General features: G+C 46.8%; 1 protein-coding gene across 3 annotated transcripts in view; it reads right to left on the bottom strand.

Moving 5' to 3' along the window:
- The window catches only part of PBX3 (PBX homeobox 3), a 286,556-nt gene that overhangs the window by 31,490 nt on the left and 230,000 nt on the right, over positions 1-25,066 (bottom strand). For all 3 annotated transcript variants that reach the window (XM_073590753.1, XM_073590754.1, XM_073590755.1), the window contains 2 exons: positions 22,165-22,406; positions 636-826 (listed from right to left, as the gene is read on the bottom strand). In XM_073590753.1, coding sequence (XP_073446854.1) covers positions 636-826; positions 22,165-22,406 — 433 coding nt within the window. The remainder of the gene's footprint in view (positions 1-635; positions 827-22,164; positions 22,407-25,066) is intronic.

Genomic DNA, 25,066 nt, shown 5'->3' with positions numbered 1-25,066 from the left:
CAGCACGACTACCATTTACTACCCCCGATGACGGTTGCAGGAAAGAGTTAACGCAACCTTTCCAAGTAACTTTCTGTGTTACGCTTCGCTTGCTAAGTTAAGCAATTCACACAGCCGGAACATTTTCTGTGTAATTTTTATGTTATTTACTCAAGTGTGGAAGTCTATGTGATAAATTGGTGCATTTTTAGCTCTCGAGTTTCCCTGACACTTAGTCGGCCTGTGATCAGTGATGTGATAATCGAATAGCTAGAAGTTTCGCATTTTGGCTAGCTCCATGCAGTCTTCGTGCCACGTTGTGTTTTGGAACTAGTAGAACATAAAAGACTCTTGAGAATTTAAGGCAAAATTATTTTACAAATAAAAAAATGAATTTTCAGCCATTTTTTTTGTCTCGTTTATTTCCTTTTCTTTGCAAAAAAGTGACAGTGGCAAACAGCAACTATTATACCCTGCACCGGGCTGTCAAAGCTTTTTCATGCTCTGCTAATGTGATCTTCCACTTAGCCGTACAAGGAGTACACAATGCTCGTCTCTAACCATTCAGGACTCCGGGAAAGCTTTGCAGCACTAAAGTTGTATTAATCGCCACTAATGAGATATTACTAGTAATGCTAGTTCAACGCCACACTGACCTGGCATCGAGGAACCTTGACCTCAAGATCATGACAGCTTCACACGTGCTTTGCTTCAGTTGCATTTGGATGGAGCTGAACTTCCTGTGGATAATGCCCACCATCCTTTCAATTTCTTTGGGGGAGATAGGACGCGTCCGGCTTTGTTCTCTCAGGAGATTCATCACGTGAGTAGTGAATTCATTGCATGCCTAGCAAAAAAAAAAATAATAGTAATAATGTAAAATTTCATACAGCTATTCATCATGACATATATCACTCCTGATCTAATCGAAGCTATTCCTCTTGTGGGAGTGTATCTCCCAGTAATATAGGCTGGATGAAAGGTCTGTGTGTGTGTCCTAGGTTCTGTTATCTCCATTAGATCACATCAGCACAGCTTCTATCCTGCACTATTATTTTTTTATATGCTTGCCTTATTTCTCTGCCCTCCTCTCTACTGCTACATCCAACATTGAGAGAAAGTAGGGGGAGTGCCATCAGAACCAGGATGTCAGATGTATTTGTAATACTTTTGGGGTATGTGCACACGTAGTTTTTAGGTGCTGCGGATTTCTCCCCGCGGATTTTGTAAAATCTGCAGGTAAATTTCAGGTCAAAAGACCTGCGGTTTACCTGCGGATTAGGCTGCGGTTTAGCCCTGCGGTTTATCACCTCTACAATGGAGGAGATGGCAAACCGCAGTGGAATCCGCAGAAAAGTAGTGACATGTCATTTCTTTCTGCGGATTTGAAACCGCAGCAAAACCGAATGTGCACAGCTGTTTCCATTTTACATAGAGTAAAATGGTACTGTACAACGCAGCAGACTCTGCTGCGGACCCGCAGGGCCAGAAAGGCTGCGGATCCGCAGCAAAATCCGCAGCGTGTGCGCACACCCTTGTAGATGACTCAGATAGATAAAGGACTTGAAGTCATTCGACAGCAGGAAAATAAAAGAACATTTTTAATGATTTTTTAGAAAGTCGCTTAAAGCAATCCTCTGTCATGGGACTTTAAAGTAAAGTGAATACACATTTCTCATATATAGTCACTCAAACTCGTACCCTCAGTTTACCTTCCGCTGCCTCCTCTGCTCAGATCGGTGTTCTGCTCCTTCTCCATCAGAGATGGCCACCGCAGTGGCATTGGCCACAGAGCAGTGACTAATCTAAACTGCATCTCCTCTGTGTTTCCTATCCCAAAGCACAGAGAAGGCAGACAAGATGCCCACACACATTAGATAGCTGTTGGCCAAATAATGCTTCAGCTGATTTTTCGGCTGACCATCATCTCAGCCAACTCTTCCATACACAGGAGCACTCGTTCGGTCGGGCCTTCCTGTGTTTAGAAAGCTGCTGACCGAGATGTTGGACGGAAGCTTATCTCTAGGAAAATAATGCTATCAGAAGTCTAAAATAAGACATCTATGATCAACATCTCTCCTGACCATCAGGCCGGCACCCCCATACATATTAGTCAGTTGTCTGAACCTGTTGCTATCGACGGGTTCAAATGACATTTGTGTAATGTGTATGGGGGTCTTTAGACTTCCCACTGCACTGCCCTGCCCATGCAGAAGGAACAATACTCAGCTCTTAAGGCATTGGGAAGAAAACACAGGCCACCAGGGAGCGTGACTGTACATGAGAAATGTATAGTCACATTGAGTGAAGGCTCGCTTTAAAGCAAATGAACAATAAAAAAGTTGTGTTATTTGTACATTGCCTTAAATGTTCCGCAGCGCCTCACGATGAGAATCAATTCCACATTTTATTCAGGTATCTAACCAAGCAATGGACACTTTGCCTCCAAATAAGCATGTTGGACACAGGATGTTTTTGTTTCAGCAATGGGCTATAAAGAAATGACATGGTTAACAGAAAATTGGCACATAAGCCAATGCAGGGGTAAGTGCTCATGGATGGTTACACAACCACAATGGTGTTTGGCTGCACAGCACATTCAGCTAAAGGTGATTTCAGGTTAAACCGAGCTCAAAATACTGGTTCTTTGTGCTCCCTGCATTAATCATCTGGTAAATGCCGTGGTAGTGAATAGCAGATATTGTAGATATTAGATGTAGACGGGAGTTAGCTTCCAATAGATTATCTAGATATGCCTTTATACAAGTATAAGAAAAGCTAAAATTAATACTGCATTTTTTGGATTATAAGACACTTTTTTTTTCTCAAAAATTTTTTTGGGTTAAATGGGGATGCGTCTTATAATCCGAATGGTAGTTGCGGTGGAGCGGGGTCCTAGGATGGCTGCTGCGGGAAGCTTTTGGCGGTGGCAGAAAGTCAGGTGATGGCTGCGGACCCCAGGCTGGTATAAAGAGGTGTTTGACAGTGCGGGGGCTCCGACGACATTTTGTGACAGTCTGGAGCCTCGCACTTTTCAAACTCTTTTATGTGGTGGACTCGGAAAAATGGCCGCCTCCATCAACACATGCGCAGACTGAGATCAATTAAGCATGTGCCGCTTCCAGCAGCCATTTTCCCAAAGACTACCGCATTAGAAAGTATGGAAGATGTGGGGCTCCGGGCTGTCAAAAAATGTCGGCGGAGCCCTAGCACCACTGAATACATCGACGTACCAGCCTGGTGCTCGCAGCCATGACCTGACTCCTGCTGCCACCGAACACCCCGTCCAACCAGCCTAGAGCCTGCAGAATCTCCTGCCTCCTCCTGCAGTGACACTGCCACCTGGGACTCTGCTCCACTACCGCTGCCCCCAGGTAAGCTATCGCAAAAGCGGATTATAATACGCACCATTTTATTAATAAAAACTTTTTTTCCTATTTTCCTCCATAAAATTCATGGTGCATCTTATAAACAGTTGGATCTTATAATCTGTAAAATACAGTAATTGTTCTGTAACAGCAATGTGAAAAAAAGCTGACCTTCAATGGAAACTCATAGTAAGAGACTGATTTCAACACCTGAAAGTACACAGGTGTATGGGGGTGTGAGCTTCCTCAGAGCTGTGCTGCATTTGTGACCAGAGATTGCCACCTACTGCCCAAACAGAGCCCTTCGGAACCAATAAGAGGGGGGGTGGTTTCAAGAAGGACGAGACTAGATGGAGCACCAGGATCAAATGACATTCATGACGCAGTTCCACAAAGTTAAAGGCTGGAGTGGAAAAGTGGAAAGAGATTTGGCGCCAACGAGAGGGAGCAGCAGGACATGTGCTCGGAGGGACATCACAGTCGAGATCGCTGGATGCACTTGGGTGACCAGGCCAGCGGGCTGCTGTGTGCCCGCGAATGAGGTACAGACTGCATCAGTCAAGATCCATGGACCATACCACGCTGATCAAGACCTGATGTCCAGCCCTGCGCCAGTCAAGATACAGAGACCAGACCATGCCGGTCAAGACCCAAGGTCCAGCCCTTGTCCGTCCGGACCCAACAGACGACAGTCACAGGTCAAGCACCGAAGATGTGATGAGTACTCTAATCTGAAAGTAACCAGGCATGAGTGAACCAGGCTGTTACTTCTGACATTGACGTACGGTACAGGGATCAGTCTGGGGCGGTGCAATAGACTGTTTAGGGACCGTCCAGAGTATGGGAGGCCCAGAAAGCATTGACTGACTTTGTCAGAAAGACTTGCAGTCTAGCGGGAAGAACCGGATACCCCCGCTAGGGCCTGAAACATAAAGGGGATCGTTGTAGCGATACCCTTATTAATGTAAACATTGTTCTCATTAGAAACTAGACATACACTCACTGGCCACTTTATTAGGTACACCTGTCCAACTGTGTGTTAAGACTTAATTTCTAATCAGCCAATCACATGGCGGCAACTCAGTGCATTTAGGCATGTAGACATGGTCAAGACAATCTCCTGCAGTTCAAACCGAGCATCAGTATGGGGAAGAAAGGTGATTTGAGTGCCTTTGAACGTGGCATGATTGTTGGTGCCAGAAGGGCTGGTCTGAGTATTTCAGAAACTGCTGATCTACTGGGATTTTCACGCACAACCATCTCTAGGGTTTACAGAGAATGGTCCGAAAAAGAAAAAAAATCCAGTGAGCGGCAGTTCTGTGGCCGGAAATGCCATGTTGATGCCAGAGGTCAGAGGAGAATGGGCAGACTGGTTCGAGCTGATAGAAAGGCAACAGTGACTCAAATTGCCACCCGTTACAACCAAGGTAGGCAGAAGAGCATCTCTGAACGCACAGTGCGTCGAACTTTGAGGCAGATGGGCTACAGCAGCAGAAGACCACACTGGGTACCACTCCTCTCAGCTAAGAACAGGAAACTGAGGCTACAATTTGCACAAGCTCATCGAAATTGGACAGTAGAAGATTGGAAAAACGTTGCCTGGTCTGATGAGTCTCGATTTCTGCTGCGACATTCGGATGGTAGGGTCAGAATTTGGCGTAAACAACATGAAAGCATGGATCCATCCTGCCTTGTATCAACGGTTCAGGCTGGTGGTGGTGGTGTCATGGTGTGGGGAATTTTTTCTGGGCACTCTTTGGGCCCCTTGGTACCAATTGAGCATCGTTGCAACGCCACAGCCTACCTGAGTATTGTTGCTGACCATGTCCATCCCTTTATGACCACAATGTACCCAACATCTGATGGCTACTTTCAGCAGGATAATGCGCCATGTCATAAAGCTCGAATCATCTCAGATTGGTTTCTTGAACATGACAATGAGTTTACTGTACTCAAATGGCCTCCTCAGTCACCAGATCTCAATCCAATAGAGCATCTTTGGGAGGTGGTGGAACGGGAGATTCGCATCAGGGATGTGCAGCCGACAAATCTGCGCCAACTGTGTGATGCCATCATGTCAATATGGTCCAAAATCTCTGAGGAATGCTTCCAGCACCTTGTTGAATCTCTGCCACGAAGAATTGAGGCAGTTCTGAAGGCAAAAGGGGGTCCAACCCCTTACTAGCATGGTGTACCTAATAAAGTGGCCAGTGAGTGTATAACGTAGTGAAATCAAGCTGCATGAGTTATAGTGCGTTGGTAACAACTTTGCTATTATTGTATATTGAATATTAGACTCTTAAATGACGCTGATCCCCACGATTTACTTTCTGTTCAAATCACCACCTTCCTATATCTGCACGCTGGAAAATAAATAGTTAAGTTTGTTACTTCTGTCTTATCCTTGTCTGCATTGTGCATCCAGTGACCTGCTTACACAGGCTCTAATGACCTCAGGTGTAAAAATAGAAGGACGGGGATGTTCATACATAAATGTCTATTATAATTTAAAAAAAGTAATCTATGATTTTTTTAAAAGTTTATCAGAAGGAAAAGAAAAATTCAGATTGGCATTCTTGCATACAATACTTTGTTTTTCCCTGTAGTGGCCACTGCAGTAGAAATGAGAAGACACAGATAGCGAATATTGCTGGCGTACACTCTTGAGTTTGACAGTCAGAGAAGCAAGACCCCGGGTAATCAGCTGCAGTGGTCTGACGGGTACCACATACATCCTGTGGAGACCACCTCCAATTCAGTGCCTGCGAGATCTACCAGTCTCTAACACTAAGGAGAGTAATATTGGCCACACAACTTTTTTTTTTCCTGTACACTTTGTTAGAACAGTATGTAGGAAACATTGAAAAGGGTTCACCACCTACTAGTGATGAGAGCGAGCATGCTCGGTGACACTCTGATATCATTCGAGTATCTGGGTGCTCATCAAGCGCTGACTGGTGCTCGGATTTGAAGCTTGAATCCCCACCCCACATGTTTGGCGCCTGTTACACAGAGAATAAGCATCACGTGCCAGTCACTGTAATAATGTAGCCATCTTGGTAGTGGCATTACAGGGATTGGCTGGCTGCATTACTTTATCAGAGGTTGTAAAAGGAATGGCGCTGCGACGTTTGGCCCACTGATGCCACTGCACAACTCAGTGGCAGTTCTGATTGGAGGGAAAGAGTATTTGTCCAGGTCTGTGTGTGTGCACAGTTTTAGGAATCAGAGTCTTCCAATGGTGATACTTTGTTGAATCATTGTAATAAAAGTACTTCAAAGGGCTAATCTTGCGCTTTGCTGTTTCTATGTGATACACTCTCCACTTAGCTTAGGGACAGTTGCTGGAGTAGGGAGAGTGACAAAATACAGCTTCTAGGCAGGGCTTGGGGTTTTGAAGTCCGTTGCTAAATATATAGCTGCCGCAGGTGACCATCTTTTTTTTTTTTAGGGGGGGCACATGCTACAAACGCCGAGGACTGCTGGCCCTACTTCTAACAGGGTTTCCTTTACCAGTTCCTGCACCAACTCCTGCTCCTCCTCATACTCCATCTCTGATTTATTATCTCAGAGCAAGTCGTCCACATCAGCCAGAAGCTATGCAGCACTGCCTCAAGGAAGAGGCAACAGGCTCTCCTAAAGCTAATTTGTCTAGAAGACAAACCGCACACTGCCGCAGAGTTATTGAAAGGAATAACAGACCAGACAGATCTGTGGCTGTCGCCGCTTGCATGGTCTTGTGCAATAATGGCCATAACTGGTGGCTGTGAAGCTTTGCAAGCTCACACACGTAATTTGCTTGTCCCATAGGCTCAACTTGGTGGTTCAATGGTTTCTGAAAATCTACCCAGATTTGCCAGAGCTTCTGGTCAAGGTACGCCGCATTTCAGCAAGTCAGATCTGGCAGTGCTGCATCAGCGCATGCAAGTGCCAGTTCACTGTCTGGTGTGCAACGTGACCATGCACTGGAACACTACCCTGCATGTGCTGTAAGGCTTTGAGAGCAGCAGAGACCAGTTGTTGAATACCAGCTCCAACACACCCGTTGCTATTCTGGCCAGCCTCCGCACATAATAACTGAAAAGTGGGCATGGGGGTATGACATATGTGCACTTCTCCAAGATTTTGAGGACTCCACAAAGATGGTGAAAGACAATGATCCTGCTTCTGTGCTTAAACACTACTTAAACAGTCGCTGCTCACAATTAAAGCTGAAGCTTTGTATGCCGACTAGAGGAACACATGAGAGAGGGAGATACTAGCCTAGTCTTATCCCAGCTGCTCAGCATGTATTGGGTAACAATGAAGAGTGGAGGCTGAGGAGGAATAGGAGCTGGCTGCTAGCACAACAGAGGCTAGTACCCACACAAGCGTTGCCCCGTCTCTCCTAAGGGGATGAACTGAAAGTGGGAAATGAGGAGATGGAGAGTCGTCATCATGGTGGAGACGGGGAATTGTTGCTGGAGGAAGCTTGGCATATATGACTGATTTTATGTACTGCTGGCTTTCCCATGACCCTCACATTATATTCATCTTGGCGAAAAAAAAAAGAGTACTGTTTTTTTCATCTACTAGAGCCACGCCACAAGGAGAACCTTGCATCTCTCCTTCAAAAGGTGGAGAGGTCTACTAACATTATGTTATACCAGAAGTCCCTTGTGGAAAATATGTTGAAAAAAAAATTCCCATCAGACAACTCCAGCAGCAGGGGGAAAGCTTCTTTGCCCAACCAAGGAGAAAAGGCAATGCAGACACACACCAGGTACTGCAGAGGCAGGGGTACATGTCACGCCGTGCTCACCTGGGGGCGGGACCTCGGTCCCGACGTCATCTCTTCCGGAGCTGCGGTCACTCCGGGGGTCCCGTAGGGTGCGCACGCGCAGCTCTCGTCCCCGGGCCTCCTCCTACATGTCACGTTTGCGCTTGCGCGCTCCTGTCAGTGCTGTATAGGGCTCGGTCCTCTCTATGGTAATGGAGGACCTGACCCGGAACCTGTAGTGGTCATGTGCTTCCTGGCTAGGTCCTGACCCGGAACCAGTAGTAGTCATGTGCTATATCAGACGACCTCCCCCTAGGGGAGGCGCCTGATTATTGTTGTGCTTCCTGGCTTGGTCTGCCGTGTCCCTGCCTGGCTGTGCGCTGTACTCAGGTCCTCTGCCTTGCACTCTGTTGTGCCTCTTGGCACACGCTCTGAATCTGCACTCTGCTTTGTACTTGGTTGTGCCTCCTGGCACACGCTCTGACCCTGTGTTCTGTCTCGTACTCGGTTGTGCCTCCTGGCACATGCTCTGACACTGTACTCTGTCTCATACTCGGTTGTGCCTCCTGGCACACGCTCTTACCCTGTACTCTGTCTTATACTCAGTCGTGCCTCCTGGCACACACTCCGATTCCGTGCTCTGTCTTATACTCAGTTGTGCCTCCGGGCACACACTCTGATCCTGTACTCAGTCTCTTACTCTGTTACACCTCCTGGCACACCTGCTGCCTGACTCAGTGCTCTGACGTGCTCCTTGCACGCTTCCTGCTTCACTCACACCCGGACGAACGAAGTCTCTGTATACCACGTGTTCCCGTGTCCACACTTTACACGTTCCTGCAGACACCCTCACCCACTCGTGTCTCCTGTGAGCCGGCCGCCTGGTGCCAGCAGTCGTAGTGCCTCACCCCCTGGGGCTTGCCCCTGACACTCCCTGTATAGGGGGTGGTCTTCACTAGGTCAGCTCGCCCTGGGAGGGTTGGTGTCACGACCCAGAGGGTCCACTCCAGGAGTCGTCACAGTATAATCAGGCCATGGACCCCGCTGGTGCCACCACCTCCATCCAAAAGGAACTGGTGGTCCTACGGGAGAGTCAGACCAGGATTATGGTCTTTTTGAAATCCATGGAGTCTCGTTTGTCGGCCATACAATCCGTTTCTGCCCAGTCCTCGGCCCCGCACCCGATGCCGCGCCTCGGCAAGCCACCCCGATATAGCGGGGACCCTAAGTTTTGTCGAGGATTTCTGAACCAATGCCGGTTACATTTTGAGCTTTTGCAGCAGCACTATCCCACTGAGCGCGCCCAAATTGCCTTTATTGTTTCACACTTAGAGGGGGAGGCATTAGCATGGGTGAACCCCCTCTGGGAGCGCAATGACCCACTCGTCTCTCGGCTTTCCACCTTTTTGGACACCTTCCGCAAGGTGTTCGATGAGCCGGGTCGGCTGGCCTCTATCACCGAGTCCCTCTTTAACCTCCATCAGGGTACGCTACCGGTAGGACAGTATGCCATCCGTTTTCGTACCTTGGCCTCCGAACTCGGTTGGAACAACGAGGCTCTTGTAGGGATCTTTTGGCGTGGCCTGTCCAGTCGGATCAAAGACGTACTGGCAGGTCGGGATACTCCCACCTCTTTAGAGGATCTGATCTCACTGGCGACACGCATCGACCTGCGGTTTCAGGAACGTGCCCGTGAATTAGCCAGAGAGAGGAGCTCCTCTCACCTCCTCCGTTCCTGCTCCAAGAAGCCGGGAAACTTCTCCGCCTAGGGTTGATAGGAGAGGCCTCCCTAGGTGTACGTGATTCCTCTCCTCCCCTGCTCGTGTCCGTATTATTGAATCTTGGTGCCAAGCGTTATTCTGAGGAGGCTTTCCTGGATTCTGGCGCGGAGGGGAATTTTATCACACTCGAGGCGGTTAAAAAATACCGGATTCCTGTCAGATCCCTGGAGACTCCTCGGTCGATTGTTTCGGTCAATGGTACGTCCGTGCTGGAGTCCGTTACCCAGGCCACCGAAGAGATCGAGCTGCAGATCGGAGCCCTGCACCTGGAGAAGATCTCCTTCCTCGTCTTGTCCACCATGTCTCACGCACTTCTTCTAGGCCTCCCTTGGCTACGGACTCATGAGCCAACCCTGGACTGGCGGTCGGGCGAGATACTCCGGTGGGGACCGTTCTGTCAGGAGAAGTGCCTGTTGCCCGTCCGTCTGATGAACTCTGCCGGTCCATCCCCGGCACCTACAGGTCTGCCGTCGGCTTACTGGTCCTTTGCAGATGTTTTCGACAAGAAGGAGGCCGAGACTCTGCCCCCCCATCGGCCATATGACTGTCCGATTGACCTCATTCCTGGTTCTACGCCACCCAGGGGTAGGATATACCCGCTATCCCCTGCTGAGACCCAAGCTATGTCTGACTATATCAGGAGAACCTTGCTAGAGGTTTCATCCGTAAGTCCTCCTCGCCCGCGGGAGCGGGATTTTTCTTTGTAAAAAAGAAGGACGGCTCCCTCCGTCCTTGCATAGACTACCGAGGCCTGAACAATATCACGGTCAAGAACAAGTACCCATTGCCATTGATCCCGGAGCTCTTTGACCGACTTAGAGGAGCTCGAATTTTCACCAAACTGGATCTTCGTGGGGCCTACAACTTGATCCGCATTCGTTCCGGGGATGAGTGGAAGACCGCCTTTAACACCAGAGACGGTCACTACGAGTACTTGGTCATGCCCTTCGGCCTCTGCAATGCCCCAGCGGTTTTCCAGGAGTTCGTGAATGACGTCTTCCGGGATATGCTGTACTCCTGCGTGGTAGTCTATCTGGATGACATCCTCGTTTTTTCACCAGACCTCTCCGCCCACAGAAAGAACGTGCGTCAAGTCCTCCAGCGCCTGAGGGAGAACCGCCTTTATGCCAAGCTCGAGAAATGTGCCTTCGAGCAAACGTCCCTGCCATTCTTGGGGTACATTATCTCAGAATCAGGTCTATGCATGGATCCGGCAAAAGTGTCCGCCATCCTCGATTGGCCACAGCCCCATGGGGTGAAGGCAATCCAACGCTTCCTTGGTTTTGCGAACTACTACCGACAGTTCGTTCCTCATTTTTCCTCTTTGGTTCGCCCCATCTCGTCCCTTCTCTGCAAGGGAGCTAACCCAAAGGCTTGGCCCTCTGAGACTGAAGAGGCCTTCCAGTCGTTGAAACAAGCCTTCGCCGCTGCTCCGGCGCTTCACCGACCTGAGGTTAGTAGACCTTTCACTCTCGAGGTAGACGCATCCTCTACTGGGGCTGGCGCAGTCCTTCTGCAGAAATCCTCTTCTGGACGTTTTGTCACCTGTGGCTTCTTTTCTAAAGTATTTTCCTCCACTGAGCAGAACTACTCCATTGGCGACAAAGAGCTATTGGCCATTAAGTTGGCCTTGGAGGAGTGGAGGTACTTACTGGAGGGTGCCATACATCCATTCAAGATCTTCACAGACCATAAGAACCTGGCGTACATCCAGTCCGCACAGAGGCTCAATCGTCGGCAAGCCAGGTGGTCCCTATTCTTCGCCCGCTTTGACTTTGAGCTACATTTTCGGCCCGGCGATAAGAACGTTAGAGCGGATGCGTTGTCAAGATCATTCCTGTCGTCTGATGCAGAGGAAGAACCCTCTCATATCATTGATTTATCCAAAGTAATTACTGTGGCTCCTGTCAAGTTAACCACGTTACCTCCAGGAAGAACCTTTGTGGCTGAGAATAACCGAAAACGAGTGCTAAATTGGGGACATTCGTCCAAGTTTGCCGGCCACGTTGGTGTCAAAAAGACTTTGGACTTAATCTCTCGCCATTATTGGTGGCCTTCACTCTCCCAGGATGTTAAAGACTTTGTAGCATCTTGCCCGCCTGTGCCCAGAACAAGATACCCAGACAACCACCCTCCGGTCTTCTGTTCCCGCTTCCCATTCCGTCGGCTCCATGGCAGCACATAGCCATGGATTTCATTACTGATCTGCCTTGTTCTTCCGGTTGTACTGTGGTCTTGGTGGTTGTAGACCGATTTTCAAAGATGGCTCACTTCATTCCTCTTCCCGGACTACCCTCTGCTCCTGACTTGGCAAAGATCTTCATTTCCCATATCTTCAGGATTCACGGCTTCCCCCAGCACATCGTGTCGGATAGAGGGGTCCAATTCACCTCCCGGTTCTGGAGAGCTCTATGCGGACTCATGAAAGTGTCATTGGATTTCTCTTCCGCCTATCACCCCCAAACCAATGGGCAGGTGGAACGTACCAACCAGATCCTTACATCCTATCTCCGGCATTTTTCTAATGCTCATCAGAATGACTGGGTCGGTCTACTTCCTTGGGCTGAGTTCGCCTACAATAATCACTCCAGTGAATCGTCTACCAAGTCTCCTTTCTTCATCGTCTTTGGACAGCATCTCAATGTGCCTCTACCGGTACTTCCTGTCTCGGGGGTACCTGCTGCCGATTCTCAGTCTGTGGAGTTCTCCAGGGTATGGCAGGAGACCAAAACCGCTCTCGAGAAAGCACGGGACAGAATGAAATTACACGCTGACAAGAGGCGCCTGGACGTTCCTCCATTTCTCCCTGGTGACAAGGTGTGGCTCTCCACCAAATACGTCCGCCTTAAGGTACCATCTTACAAACTGGGTCCCCGTTACATTGGTCCTTTTGAGGTCCTCAGGCGGATTAATGATGTTGCTTACAAATTGAAGCTGCCTCCTTCACTCCGTATTCCCAATTCCTTCCATGTGTCTCTCCTAAAACCTGTGGTTCTTAACCGATTTCATCCTTCTCCAGGCCACACACCCCAGCCTGTTGGCTTGGGGGATGAGTTTGAGGTGAATGACATTTTGGCCATGAAGAAGGTAAGAGGGAGAACCATGTTCCTGGTCGATTGGAAGGGTTTTGGCCCCGAGGAGAGGTCATGGGAACCCAGGGAGAATATCCATGCACCCCAGATTTTGTCTAAGTTCCTCTCCAGTTTTAGAAAGAGGGGGCGTAAAGGGTGGGGTACTGTCACGCCGTGCTCACCTGGGGGCGGGACCTCGGTCCCGACGTCATCTCTTCCGGAGCTGCGGTCACTCCGGGGGTCCCGTAGGGTGCGCACGCGCAGCTCTCGTCCCCGGGCCTCCTCCTACATGTCACGTTTGCGCTTGCGCGCTCCTGTCAGTGCTGTATAGGGCTCGGTCCTCTCTATGGTAATGGAGGACCTGACCCGGAACCAGTAGTGGTCATGTGCTTCCTGGCTAGGTCCTGACCCGGAACCAGTAGTAGTCATGTGCTATATCAGACGACCTCCCCCTAGGGGAGGCGCCTGATTATTGTTGTGCTTCCTGGCTTGGTCTGCCGTGTCCCTGCCTGGCTGTGCGCTGTACTCAGGTCCTCTGCCTTGCACTCTGTTGTGCCTCTTGGCACACGCTCTGAATCTGCACTCTGCTTTGTACTTGGTTGTGCCTCCTGGCACACGCTCTGACCCTGTGTTCTGTCTCGTACTCGGTTGTGCCTCCTGGCACATGCTCTGACACTGTACTCTGTCTCATACTCGGTTGTGCCTCCTGGCACACGCTCTTACCCTGTACTCTGTCTTATACTCAGTCGTGCCTCCTGGCACACACTCCGATTCCGTGCTCTGTCTTATACTCAGTTGTGCCTCCGGGCACACACTCTGATCCTGTACTCAGTCTCTTACTCTGTTACACCTCCTGGCACACCTGCTGCCTGACTCAGTGCTCTGACGTGCTCCTTGCACGCTTCCTGCTTCACTCACACCCGGACGAACGAAGTCTCTGTATACCACGTGTTCCCGTGTCCACACTTTACACGTTCCTGCAGACACCCTCACCCACTCGTGTCTCCTGTGAGCCGGCCGCCTGGTGCCAGCAGTCGTGGTGCCTCACCCATGGGGCTTGCCCCTGACACTCCCTGTATAGGGGGTGGTCTTCACTAGGTCAGCTCGCCCTGGGAGGGTTGGTGTCACGACCCAGAGGGTCCACTCCAGGAGTCGTCACAGTACAATTATAAAGGTCTGGGCCAATTTCATGACACCATCCTTACGTTCTCAGGGCCTAATGATAGGGCATTTTTGATAAAAAGGGAAACGTTCTTAAAGATGGTTAAGCAATACCTGGCCAACCAAACTAGCGTACTTCCTAATTCCCCTGCAACTTTCAACTATTGGGTCTCAAAGCTGAACACCTGGCATGAGCTGTCCCTCTATGCCTTGGAGCTGTTGTGCTGCCCAACCTCTAGTGTCTTGTCTGAGCAGGTTTTTAGTGCTGCCGTGGGAGTCATAACAGACAGGCGCTTTCACCTGTCAACAGAAAGTGGTGACTGTCTCACTCTGATAAAAATGAACAAAGCCTGGATTGCCAAAACTTTTCCTCACCACCAGATAATAGCAGCATATACATTGTTTTTAATCTTCAATATTTGAATGAAGCACCCCAGTTATTACTTTCAATGGTCTGTGAATGACCCTCCTTACAGTTTTTTTTCTGGCTTTGCACTGTATACACAGAGCCTTTATGAGTGTAGACATACCACGATAACACTTTCTTAAGATTTGAAGGAGATACTACAGTTGCTGCATTCAAGGATGTATAGATGAAAACTACTTATATATTTTTTTTACTTTGCAATGTTTACAGAGCCATACTTTGCTCACAATATTTGAATGAGGAACTATAGGATTGTGCCTTCAAGGGTGTATGGATGACCCTGCTTGTAATTTTTGGCAGGTTTTGCACGTAGTGCATAGTCTTTGAGTCTAGGTGTACCCCCTACATGACAATTTGAACAGAATGTGTATGAAGTCCTACTTTATGTCTAATACAGGGAGTATCTGAGTCCCCCTTCCATCATATTTTGGCAGCTCTTGCTTCCTTCATAAATTACACTGAAATTTCCAATTTTTTCATAAAAATTTCAATTTTGGTTTACTTAAATTATTATTTTTTTAAATCTTTTAAATTTTGCCTTATATACAAGTCATTATACAGGAAATAATGTTGCTTACATATTTTTTTTCTGTAAACTCCAATTTCCCTTCGATTTTGAATGTCTTATTGTCAGTCCTTAAAGTGGAGTAAAATTGTGACACTATTGTTCTCAGAAGCGATCATCTGGGAATCAGAAATGCTTCCAGGGGTCTTCCCCATGTTCTCCTTCCATTCAGCACTTTTTCCATCCATTTCAACATTTTCACTGACCCCCAGACTTCTTTGTAGGGTCTGTCGGAAAAATGCTCGGATTTCCCATCGACTCCCATTATACTCGTTACTTGAAATGAGCATTCGAGCAGTAGGAACTGCTCGATTCGAGTAACGAGAATCCGAGCATTTTAGTGCTCGTTCATCACTACTGCCTACTATTTAGACGGGTTATTGGACAAAAAAGCTAATCCCCCTGCGAACATCTGTAACCTGTGTGAAAATCCAGCAGTAAGGGCCCAATTCATTATTGCTACCACGTCTGTTTTTCTGTGGAGTTTTTATTGTTTTGCTTTTTTTTTTTTTTTTTCATTTTTTGCATATTCATCTTTCCATTTGAGCCTTTTCCGAAATATCAGAATGGCATGTGCTGGAGTTCATATTTCATGTTTATTAATATACAGGTGCTTCTCACAAAATTAGAATGTCATCAAAAAGTTAATTTATTTCCGCTCTTCAATACAAAAAGCGAAACCCATATATTATATAGAGCTATTACAGACAGAGTGATCTATTTAACGACTTTATTTCTGTTAATGTTGATGATTATGAAAAGCTAATGAAAACCCAAAAGTCATTATCTCAGTAACTTAAAATACTTTATAACACCAGCTTAAAAAATTCTTTTAAAATCCAAAATGTTGGCCTACTGAAATGTATGTTCAGTAAATGCACTCAATACTTGGTTGGGGTTCCTTTTGCCTCAATTACTGCATCAATGCGGCGTGGCATGGAGGCGATCAGCCTGTGGCACTGCTGAGGTGTTATAGAGGCCCATGTTGCTTTGATAGCTTTGATTTACTTTGTTGTGTGTAAACCAAGTATTGGTACTTTTGGCAGTGTGGACAACAAGTGCCAAGTCCAGCAGGAGAATGAAATTTCCATCTCCAAAATGCTTGTTGGCAGAGGAAAGCATGAAGAGCTCTAAAATTTCCTGGTAGACAGCTGCGCTAACTTTGGTCTTGATAAATCACAGAGGACCTACACCAGCAGATGACATGGCTCCCCTTGATTTCCAAATGAAATGCAAAATTTACTTTCATCTGAAAACAACACCTTGGACCACTGAGCAACAGTCCAATTCTTTTTCTCCTTGGCCCAGGTAAGACGCTTCTGACGTTGTCTATTGGTCGTGAGTGGCTTGACACAAGGAATGCGGCATTTGCAGTCCATGTACTGGATATGTCTGTGTGTGGTGGCTCCTGAAGCAATGACTCCAGTAGCAGTCCACTCCTTGTGAATCAGCCCCAAAGGCTGCAGTTATCCAGGTTGCTTGGGCACCTTTTTCTACCACACTTTTTCCTTCCACTCAAATTTCCATTAATATGTGTTAGGAGTGGCGGAAGGCACTAAATAAAAAATATAAATGAAGTGCCTTCGCCACTCGGGGTCCACCGGGCGGTAGATGGAGAAACCGCAGCTAAGGCCGGTTTCACATTTGCGCTTTATAGCGCAGCGACGGCCTGCACACGGCCGCCGCTAAGCCCCGCCCCCTCGCGGCTCCCTGCCCGCCCCATCCGGTCATCGCCGCCTACTAGCGCACATGGACGCTTGCGATCTGCGCACCCTATCTTTAGCATCGTGCGCTGGCAGGATTTTGCCGTGCGCTTCGCACTTTTGAAGGTGCGCCGTGCGCGCCGAAATGCAACATGCTGCGTTCGGCGCACACGGGCGCACCTTCAAAAGTGCGCAGCGCACGGCAAAATCCTGCTAGCGCACGGCCAGCGCACGATCTGCGCACCCTATGCTAAAGATAGGGTGCGCAGATCGCAAGCGTCCATGTGCGCTAGTAGGCGGCGATGACCGGATGGGGCGGGCAGGGAGCCGGGAGGGGGCGGTGCTTAGCAGGGCTGTGCGCAGGCTGTCGCTGCGCTATAAAGCGCAAATGTGAAACCGGCCTAAGTAACGCAGAGCAATCTGGCGGTAATGTGCACAGGGTTTAGATAGAACCCAGGTGCACAAAGGGATCTCTGTTAAATGCACAGAGACAATAAAGCAAATATAACAGCGCTGAGCCTGTTCAGAGCACAGGAACTCAGAGGTTCACGAGCGGCGTATGGTCACCGGAGTAGTTAAAAACGGCACTCACTCCGCCAGGACCTACCATACTCTCGTGGAAAACTGCGCTGCAACTGCAGACGCAAATAATAGCTGCTACAGCCGCGCAGCGTGAGACTTGCCGCAAGGTAACACCGCAATAACGCAAGCGCGATGTTAGACGCTAGCAGGTGCTATAGTGATGCAATGGCGCGCTGGCGCTGACTACAACTCATTCCCTCTCACAGCCGTAATATCAAAGGAAGGGGGTTTCAAATGAGTCATTCACCAGTCCATGCATCCATCCACATACACACAGCAGCAAGTATGACTATACTAGCACATGGCGGAACAGCCATGCGCGCTTTTTATAGCAAACAGGACCTTCCGGAAATCACCAGGTCTCCAAGAGGAGCCAATGGGATCCGACACAGGACTTGAACACCTGACTCCCGAACTCTAATGGGAGTTCGTCCCATGAGCATGCTCAGATGCAGTGGTAGAGGACTTAGCCTCTGGAGAGAGTTGCCGCACGGCAATCTCCTCTGCAGTCTCCTCTACTGCAGGTGAAGAGCAGGAGGCTGCAGAATGTGAGGATCTAGATTTCAGCAAAGGAGAGGCAGAAATCTGACTCCTAACAATATGCTTGGATACAGCACTCTGCAAACAGCCAGCTTCTTTAGCAATGACCTTTTGTGGCTTACCCTCTTTGTGGAGTGTGTCAATGACTGCCTTCTGGACATCTGTCAAGTCAGCAGTCTTCCCCATGATTGTGGAGCTACTGAAACAGACTAAGGGACCTTTTTAAATGCTTGGGAAGCCTTTGCAGGTGTTTTTTGTAATTATTCTAATTTACTGAGATAGTGACTTTTGGGTTTTCATTGGCTGTAAGCCATAATCATCAGCATTAACAGAAATAACACTTGAAATAGATCACTCTGTTTGTAATGACTATATAATATATGAGTTTCATTTTTTGTATTGAAGAACTGAAATAAATTAACTTTTTAATGATATTCTAATTTTGTGAGAAGCACCTGTATTTCATGTTTACATGCTGTAGCACCAAAAAGTGCAACTTTATCTGTTTGTTATGTATAGAGATGGATACCTGTACCCACTAGCCTTCTGTTGGAAAGTGACACTCAGTCTTACTGGCGGAAGACTGACCTGTCAGTCAAAGATCAGAGGCCACTTTTGACAGGTAGGAGAGCAGGAATTATAGTGTCCACCTCCTGCACTTGAGATTAAAACTTCAAAGCTGTATTTCTGTACAATTTTTAAACAAAATAGCACAAGCAAGGTATGGATGTAATCATTGTCAGACTGAAGAATATTGGATCCCCCAGAGGACATGATTCTGACAGTCCACCCTTCATCTATACAAAACCACTGCATTATCATTAAAGTGGTTCTTCGGATCTTAACTAAATTTTTAACAAGCACTATATTAAGTGGTATAGCCATAAGATACACAATGTTAGGATTTGGATCTGCTTGCTGATTTGATCAGTTATCACGTTATCACGTTATTGTTCAGATGCTGTTAAAATCCAGATGGTGGAGCCAGATTCTCCCCTACTCAAGAAATCTATAGCAGCTGCAAGTATAAACTCTCCTGAAGGAGAAGCCAGGGCCCACCGGAGGATTCTCCGGTTCTCTGGTAGGCCAGTCCAACCCTGGATGTAATCATTAAAGGGCTTTGGCAAACAAGCCTTTAAAGGGGATATCCGGGACTTTAAAAAAATGGCATGTAGTTGCTAACAGAGGTAACTACCTGTCTGTTGTACCTGGCAAACTACCTGTCTGTTGTACCCGGCGCCGGTCATTGACCGCTCCTGCCAGAGATTCAGAAACTCCCTGTCAACAGAGCAGCAGTTTCTCTTCCTGTTGAAAGGCGGGACTACTGTGTCATGCTGATTGACAGCCGGCTTCGAAGCCGGCTGCCAATCAGCATGACACCAATAGTCCTGCTAGTCCCACCCTGTCAACAAGAAGAGAAACTGCTACTCTGTTGACAGGGAGTAGCTGAATCTCTGGCAAGAGCGGTCAATGACCGGAGCCGGGTACAATAGACAGGTAGTGTTAGCAATAATATGCCATTTTTCTAAAGTCCCAGATATCCTCTTTAAGTTAGGGGTCCAATAAATAAAAAATGGACACTTTTTCTAATTTTAGAAAATGCCTTCAAACTATTTTAACATAATCCCATTAACAAAGATAAATATAACTTCAGGAGGAGCCCATAAGAAATTATTCTTTTCCATTACTAAAATACATAGATGTAAAAAGAAAAGAGATGAACAATATTATTACGAGATAAAAGCTCAAAATGAATAGGATTTGAATGTCGGAGAAAGCTGCCGATCCGTTAGGGCCTGCGGTGAGAGTTTGGATTTCGGCAGTGAAATGTTTTTTGGGGGTTTTTTTGCACGTGTCGCTGGGAATAAGTGGAGATTTATTTCCTGAAATGCTTGAGGAACGTTATCTCCGCTTATTAAGGGAAGCCATGTATGAACTGAAAGGCTGATTAGCAATTTGGCACGAGCCCAGGGTTTGTGGGATTCACCCAGCATCCCTTTAAAGCACTAGTTCATACAAGATTAATTAGAACATCTCATTTATGTAGTATGCACTCTAGCTCATTACTCTAAGTAAAATTCGTTAAGTATTTACATTTAGATAATTAAAACCCGGGTACGCCCTTAAGAAAGACGCGTGCACTTCTGCCAAAGTGATTTCTTTTGCTGTGCTTCCATTAAAGGCTGTGTTACCTTCTTATTTATTTCTGGAGGAGGAGGATGCCGGGCTGGTTTTAATGGGGTTACTTACATTGGGAATTACGCGGCGTGCTTTTATGTTGGAGTACATGTATGCGTATAATAGACTGACAGTTTTTTTAGCACATTTCTTGACTTCAAAGCGCACAATGCGGATATCTGAATCTCATGAATGTGCTAATAATCCAGACACCTACTCATTTGCTAGGAAACTGTAGTGCTAAGCACTTACAGAGTTTGGGATCCGCTATATGCGAGTCATGTGCTCCCGGAAAATGGCGGAATTAATTTTACGCTTTTTAATGAGTTAGCTATGCTGATTTTTTTTTTTTTACCCCCCTCCTTATCCTTTCATCGCACACTTTGTATCCCCAAATGATATCCTGGCTGTTCTGCAAATTCTCAATTTGGGGTGAACTCAGGAGAGATCCATGTCTGTGACAACCAGGTCTCCCAGATGTTCTGGGGCACAGGGGACCCTCACCACCATCATTTTGCCTTTAGCAAAAACCAACTTAGAGTGCAGCTTCTGGAAAGGCAGCTCTCAAAGTGTCATCTAAATTACAGTAGCTGCAGATAATGTACAGGGCGCTTTTCTATGAGCAAACTTTTGCTAAAAGCTATATATTGTATGCACTGTGTACACTGCAGGCAGAACCTGGGCTAATAGGGGCGTTCCCGTATAGGTGTATGTCGGCTGCTGATGCCGCAAGCTGCAAGTCTGTAGCGTGGCATTTATCTTATGTACATATATGTAATGCCCTTAGACAATGTGCAAGATGGAAATGTAGAGCAACATTCATACGGACGCATGAAGACAACAGACCACTATTCAGAAAGTCCACGTTAACAGCTTCTAGGGTGGCATGGCCAATATGGGCTTTTACTAGTCATCTTTCAGTTACCAGTATGTGACCACATCTACCAAACTGGGCAACGTGATCCTTCTGAAGACAACTTGTCATGTAGCTACTGTCATTGAGGTGTGCGCCTAGATAATGGGTTTAGCATGTTTTCAAGAGGGAACCTGCTTCTTTAAAGTGGATCTTTCACCAGGTTTCCCAATACAGACTCTATACACTACTTAAAAAAACATAGAACTGATGAGGCCAGTGTATTAACTGTATAATCATTTTTTAATGTTTTTCCGGCTTGATACTAATATGAGTATTTAATGCATCCAGCTGGACTCCCAAACTGATCAATTATATTTCAGGATTATGCAGCCATTTCGATATAGATTTATTTCAAAGTAAAGGCGCCAGTATCATCGGGTATTGTAAAATCTAGTGCCAGATCTGCTTTAAATTAGTGCATTCACAATGTGTCTTAAAAGAGATGGGTGCATGTAGCCCTCAATGTGGTTCTGGGGAGGGTTTGTGGAGACAATATCTAGCTTGTCCTATATCCGGGAAAGCTGCACCACCTCTCTCTGGGCTCTTTTGCTCAGTCAGACGTACTAGTGGGGTAACTCACTTGATTCAAGTTTTCCATTGCGGAATTTTTCCACATGGAATTCACAATTGTGGCAACTGGAGACCATAATCTAACTACAAACCACCGCCAAAGTGTTGTGAGTGGCAGTCTGTATACGTAATATTACGTGGTGGAACCCAGCAATGGTGGACTGGCACTAAATATCGTATATATATTGTGTGTGTGCTCGGCATTCTTCATTCTCTTTGATGGGAGACACGAGCACACTCAATTGATAAGTCCTGGGTATTGTTAGAAAAAAATATTTTTAACACTAACCAGGACTTATCAATCATGTCTCCCGTGAAAGAGAATAAAGAATGCCGAGCACACACAACATGGTCTTCAGCTGGCTCGATTTTGTGGAACCAGGCCCATGGGAGCCCCTCAAAACAAAAAAAAGTATCAAAAGGAAAACTCCTTTTTTGAGGGTTTTGCAATGGCCAACACCATACATATTTTTCCATTTGTCTGTGTCCCAAATTTACATAGGCCACATGACGTCAGCCTAACAATGCCATTATACGGCATGGATATTATATAATCTAGAATACCTGCTCGTATTTCTCCAGTTCTGTGTGGTAAATCTGCCGGATCTGGCTGAGTTTGGCTCTGTAGTCGGAATGTTCTATCGAGTTGTCTGAGGTTCCGCCTGATGCTGCCGCCGCCGCTGCGGCTGCTGCAGCTCCTCCTCCTTTCTCGGGTCCGGATACACCTTCTGCCAGTAACATGTTGTCTAGTCTCATGAGCTGCGGGTCTGGGGGATCTTCCTCCTGCGCCCCTCTGATGCTGAGACCTTCGGTTTAAAGAAAAGACAACATTTGGCGTGAGAAAAATATTTGATGGCAAGGTCACATATGAAGAATACATTACTAAGAGGCCAATTGAGATCAGATCAATGAGTAAAATAATTTCTACGTCAATATCAAGTAGTATTACCAAATTATCTATAGGATTCAAAGAGTGGAATATCAGGCATTGCTCGAATGCAGCAATTCGATTCCCCGCGCCTCCACATTTCCACTGTCGACAATTGCTGCATACAAATCCATGTTATAAGCATCTACTGCGGAAGGAGTCATAAATCCTTTAAACTCAAGTCACTTAGTAATCAATAGGCTTTCAGGCTCTCCATTCTGGAATTCACATTCTCCTTTTCCATCAATCTCTAATCCCAGTATAGCCCAATCAACCTTCTAATATACCGTACCTAAGAATCAACAAGTCCATGAACCTCCACCATAAACGGTGGCAAAAGACAAGTCTTAAAAAAAATAAAAAAAATCAGACCTGGGTGTACTTTACAACACTCTTCCAGGTCCGAAATGGAGGAAAATTCTTTTTCTTGATTTTAGGAAGGAGAATGGAGGAATTCATATTCTCTAAAATAATGGATAATAATTTACACAGTAGAAACCAATGCCAGGCAAACATCCGGCGATGCAAAAAAAGGGTCTAGATGAAAAAAAAATAGGACAATGCTGCATATAATTTTGGCTTGAAATAGGCCAGACTTGCCGATTTAAGCAGGACCAGCCAACCATATGTGCGTGGCATAACTCAAAGGCCATGGGCACCAGAAAAAAACTAAAGCAGTACTGGTCTTCTCATTTACGATAAAGGGAATATTTCGGCCACATGACTCTCTGCACTAACCAGAATTCCTACATATCTACTTCTAAGTTTCAGCTTCTGATCTTTTTCCTAATGAAACATTCACGGCTTTCCATTAGTTAAGGTAGGATCACCGATCAAACTTATGGACAACCCTTCCAAAGAAAAGAGGGGAACACAACTGTTGGATAAACACTGAGCTCTCAAATAGTCTTAAATCAGCTTATTTCATTAAAGTTTCAGAAGGACCGAAACCAGGACAGTGTCCCTGCGCAATTAACCTCTTTAAATCTCTTTCAATCATAATATAAAGTTGTATCAGATCCCCCTGGACCAACGTCGGGTATGTGAACATACTGTGCTCCGATGACTACCATCCTCTTATTTATACTCAAATCCAATGTAACTCAAAAGCTATATATGAAGTGGACATAAAAAAATGAAAACAAACAAACAAAAAAACAACACAAGCGAGGGCAGCTGGTTTACCATAGGTGGGATGATCAATCAGCACCTGGAAGTGCTCAAGGCATTGTTATTGAGGGCAGCCACAAGTCTTTCTCACCCTACACAGGAAGATGGCCCTGTTGTAGATGTCCATTCAGAGCCCTGTCAAGGACCATGGTCATTTGAATGATTTGGGACCATTTCCTATAGGTTTGTACATAAATAGAATAAGCCATCACTAATGTTGTGGAGGCACCAACCTTAGATACAGTACATTAATCCTGCCACACCTTTTAGGGTATGTTCATATCACAAGTTGACAGGCACATTTATGACCCAATTAGAGATACCCTCTGAACCACTGAAAAACAGGATTTTGATGTGCCACCAATGGAGCCATAGACTTCAGTTATCAATCGGAGTCCAAAACATACAACTTCGATCTCCATTGGAGGTTCTTTTTTTCCATTGCATCAGATTTTAAACATCCGAACGACAGTGCAGTAAGACTTCATAGCTGTTTCCAACTTCAAAGATTGATACGGCCAAAATAAAGCTCAAACCAAAGCTACAAATTTTGGACTCTATTTGATAAGTGAAGTCTACTGGGCTGATTCATCCAAACCGGCGTATCGCAAGCTCACGCTGTGCCAGTCATAGCAGAGTAGAAATGGCGCCGTACTCGTTAAGGCTACTTTCACACATCCGGTGTGTGGGGTCCGGCGGCGTGCGGCAAAAAGCCGGGCCACCGGATCCGGCCTGCAGCGGTGACACCGGATGTGTTTGCGGCGCCTGATACGGCTAGGACACGATTTAAAGGAGCTGCAGGAGGAAGATACACCGGGGGACGAGAGAGACAGCCGCCGAAAGGTTGGGGGGGGGGGGGAGAGAGGGACACTTGTGGGGTTAACACTCACAGTGTCCAGGTGAGAGAGAGATCTCTCTCTCTCGCCGGGCACTTGTGGGGTTAATACTCACAGTGTCCGGGCAAGAGAGAGAGAGATGTCTCTCTCGCCGGGCACTTGTGGGGGGGGTTAACACTCACAGTGTCTGGGCATGCGCTGTTTAAAAAGCCGTTCCGGCGCTGCAAAAAAACGTTGCAGGGAACGTTTTTTGCTGACGCCGGATGGCTCATGTTTGCCGTATCCGGCAAAAAAACGAAGCGCCGCATGCCCATCTGGCACGATGCGGCGATCATTACGTTCAATGTGACAAAACCGGATCCGATTCCGGATCCGAGTTTCAAACTTTTCGCCGCATTGTGCCGGATTTAAAAAGACGGATGTGTGAAAGTAGCCTAAGAGTCGTGCGTCACTTGATGAACTTGACGCTTCTTCTGAATGTTATGCTCTAGAGCCTGGAGTAGCATTTTTGCTGTAAAAAACGCCAGCACAT

Source organism: Dendrobates tinctorius, unplaced genomic scaffold, assembly GCF_039654945.1.
Source record: "Dendrobates tinctorius isolate UK_male_01 unplaced genomic scaffold, ASM3965494v1 ptg000120l, whole genome shotgun sequence".
Lineage (NCBI taxonomy): Eukaryota > Metazoa > Chordata > Amphibia > Anura > Dendrobatidae > Dendrobates > Dendrobates tinctorius.
Note: the sequence above shows the minus strand (reverse complement) of the source record. Positions and strands in the feature narration are given on the sequence as shown.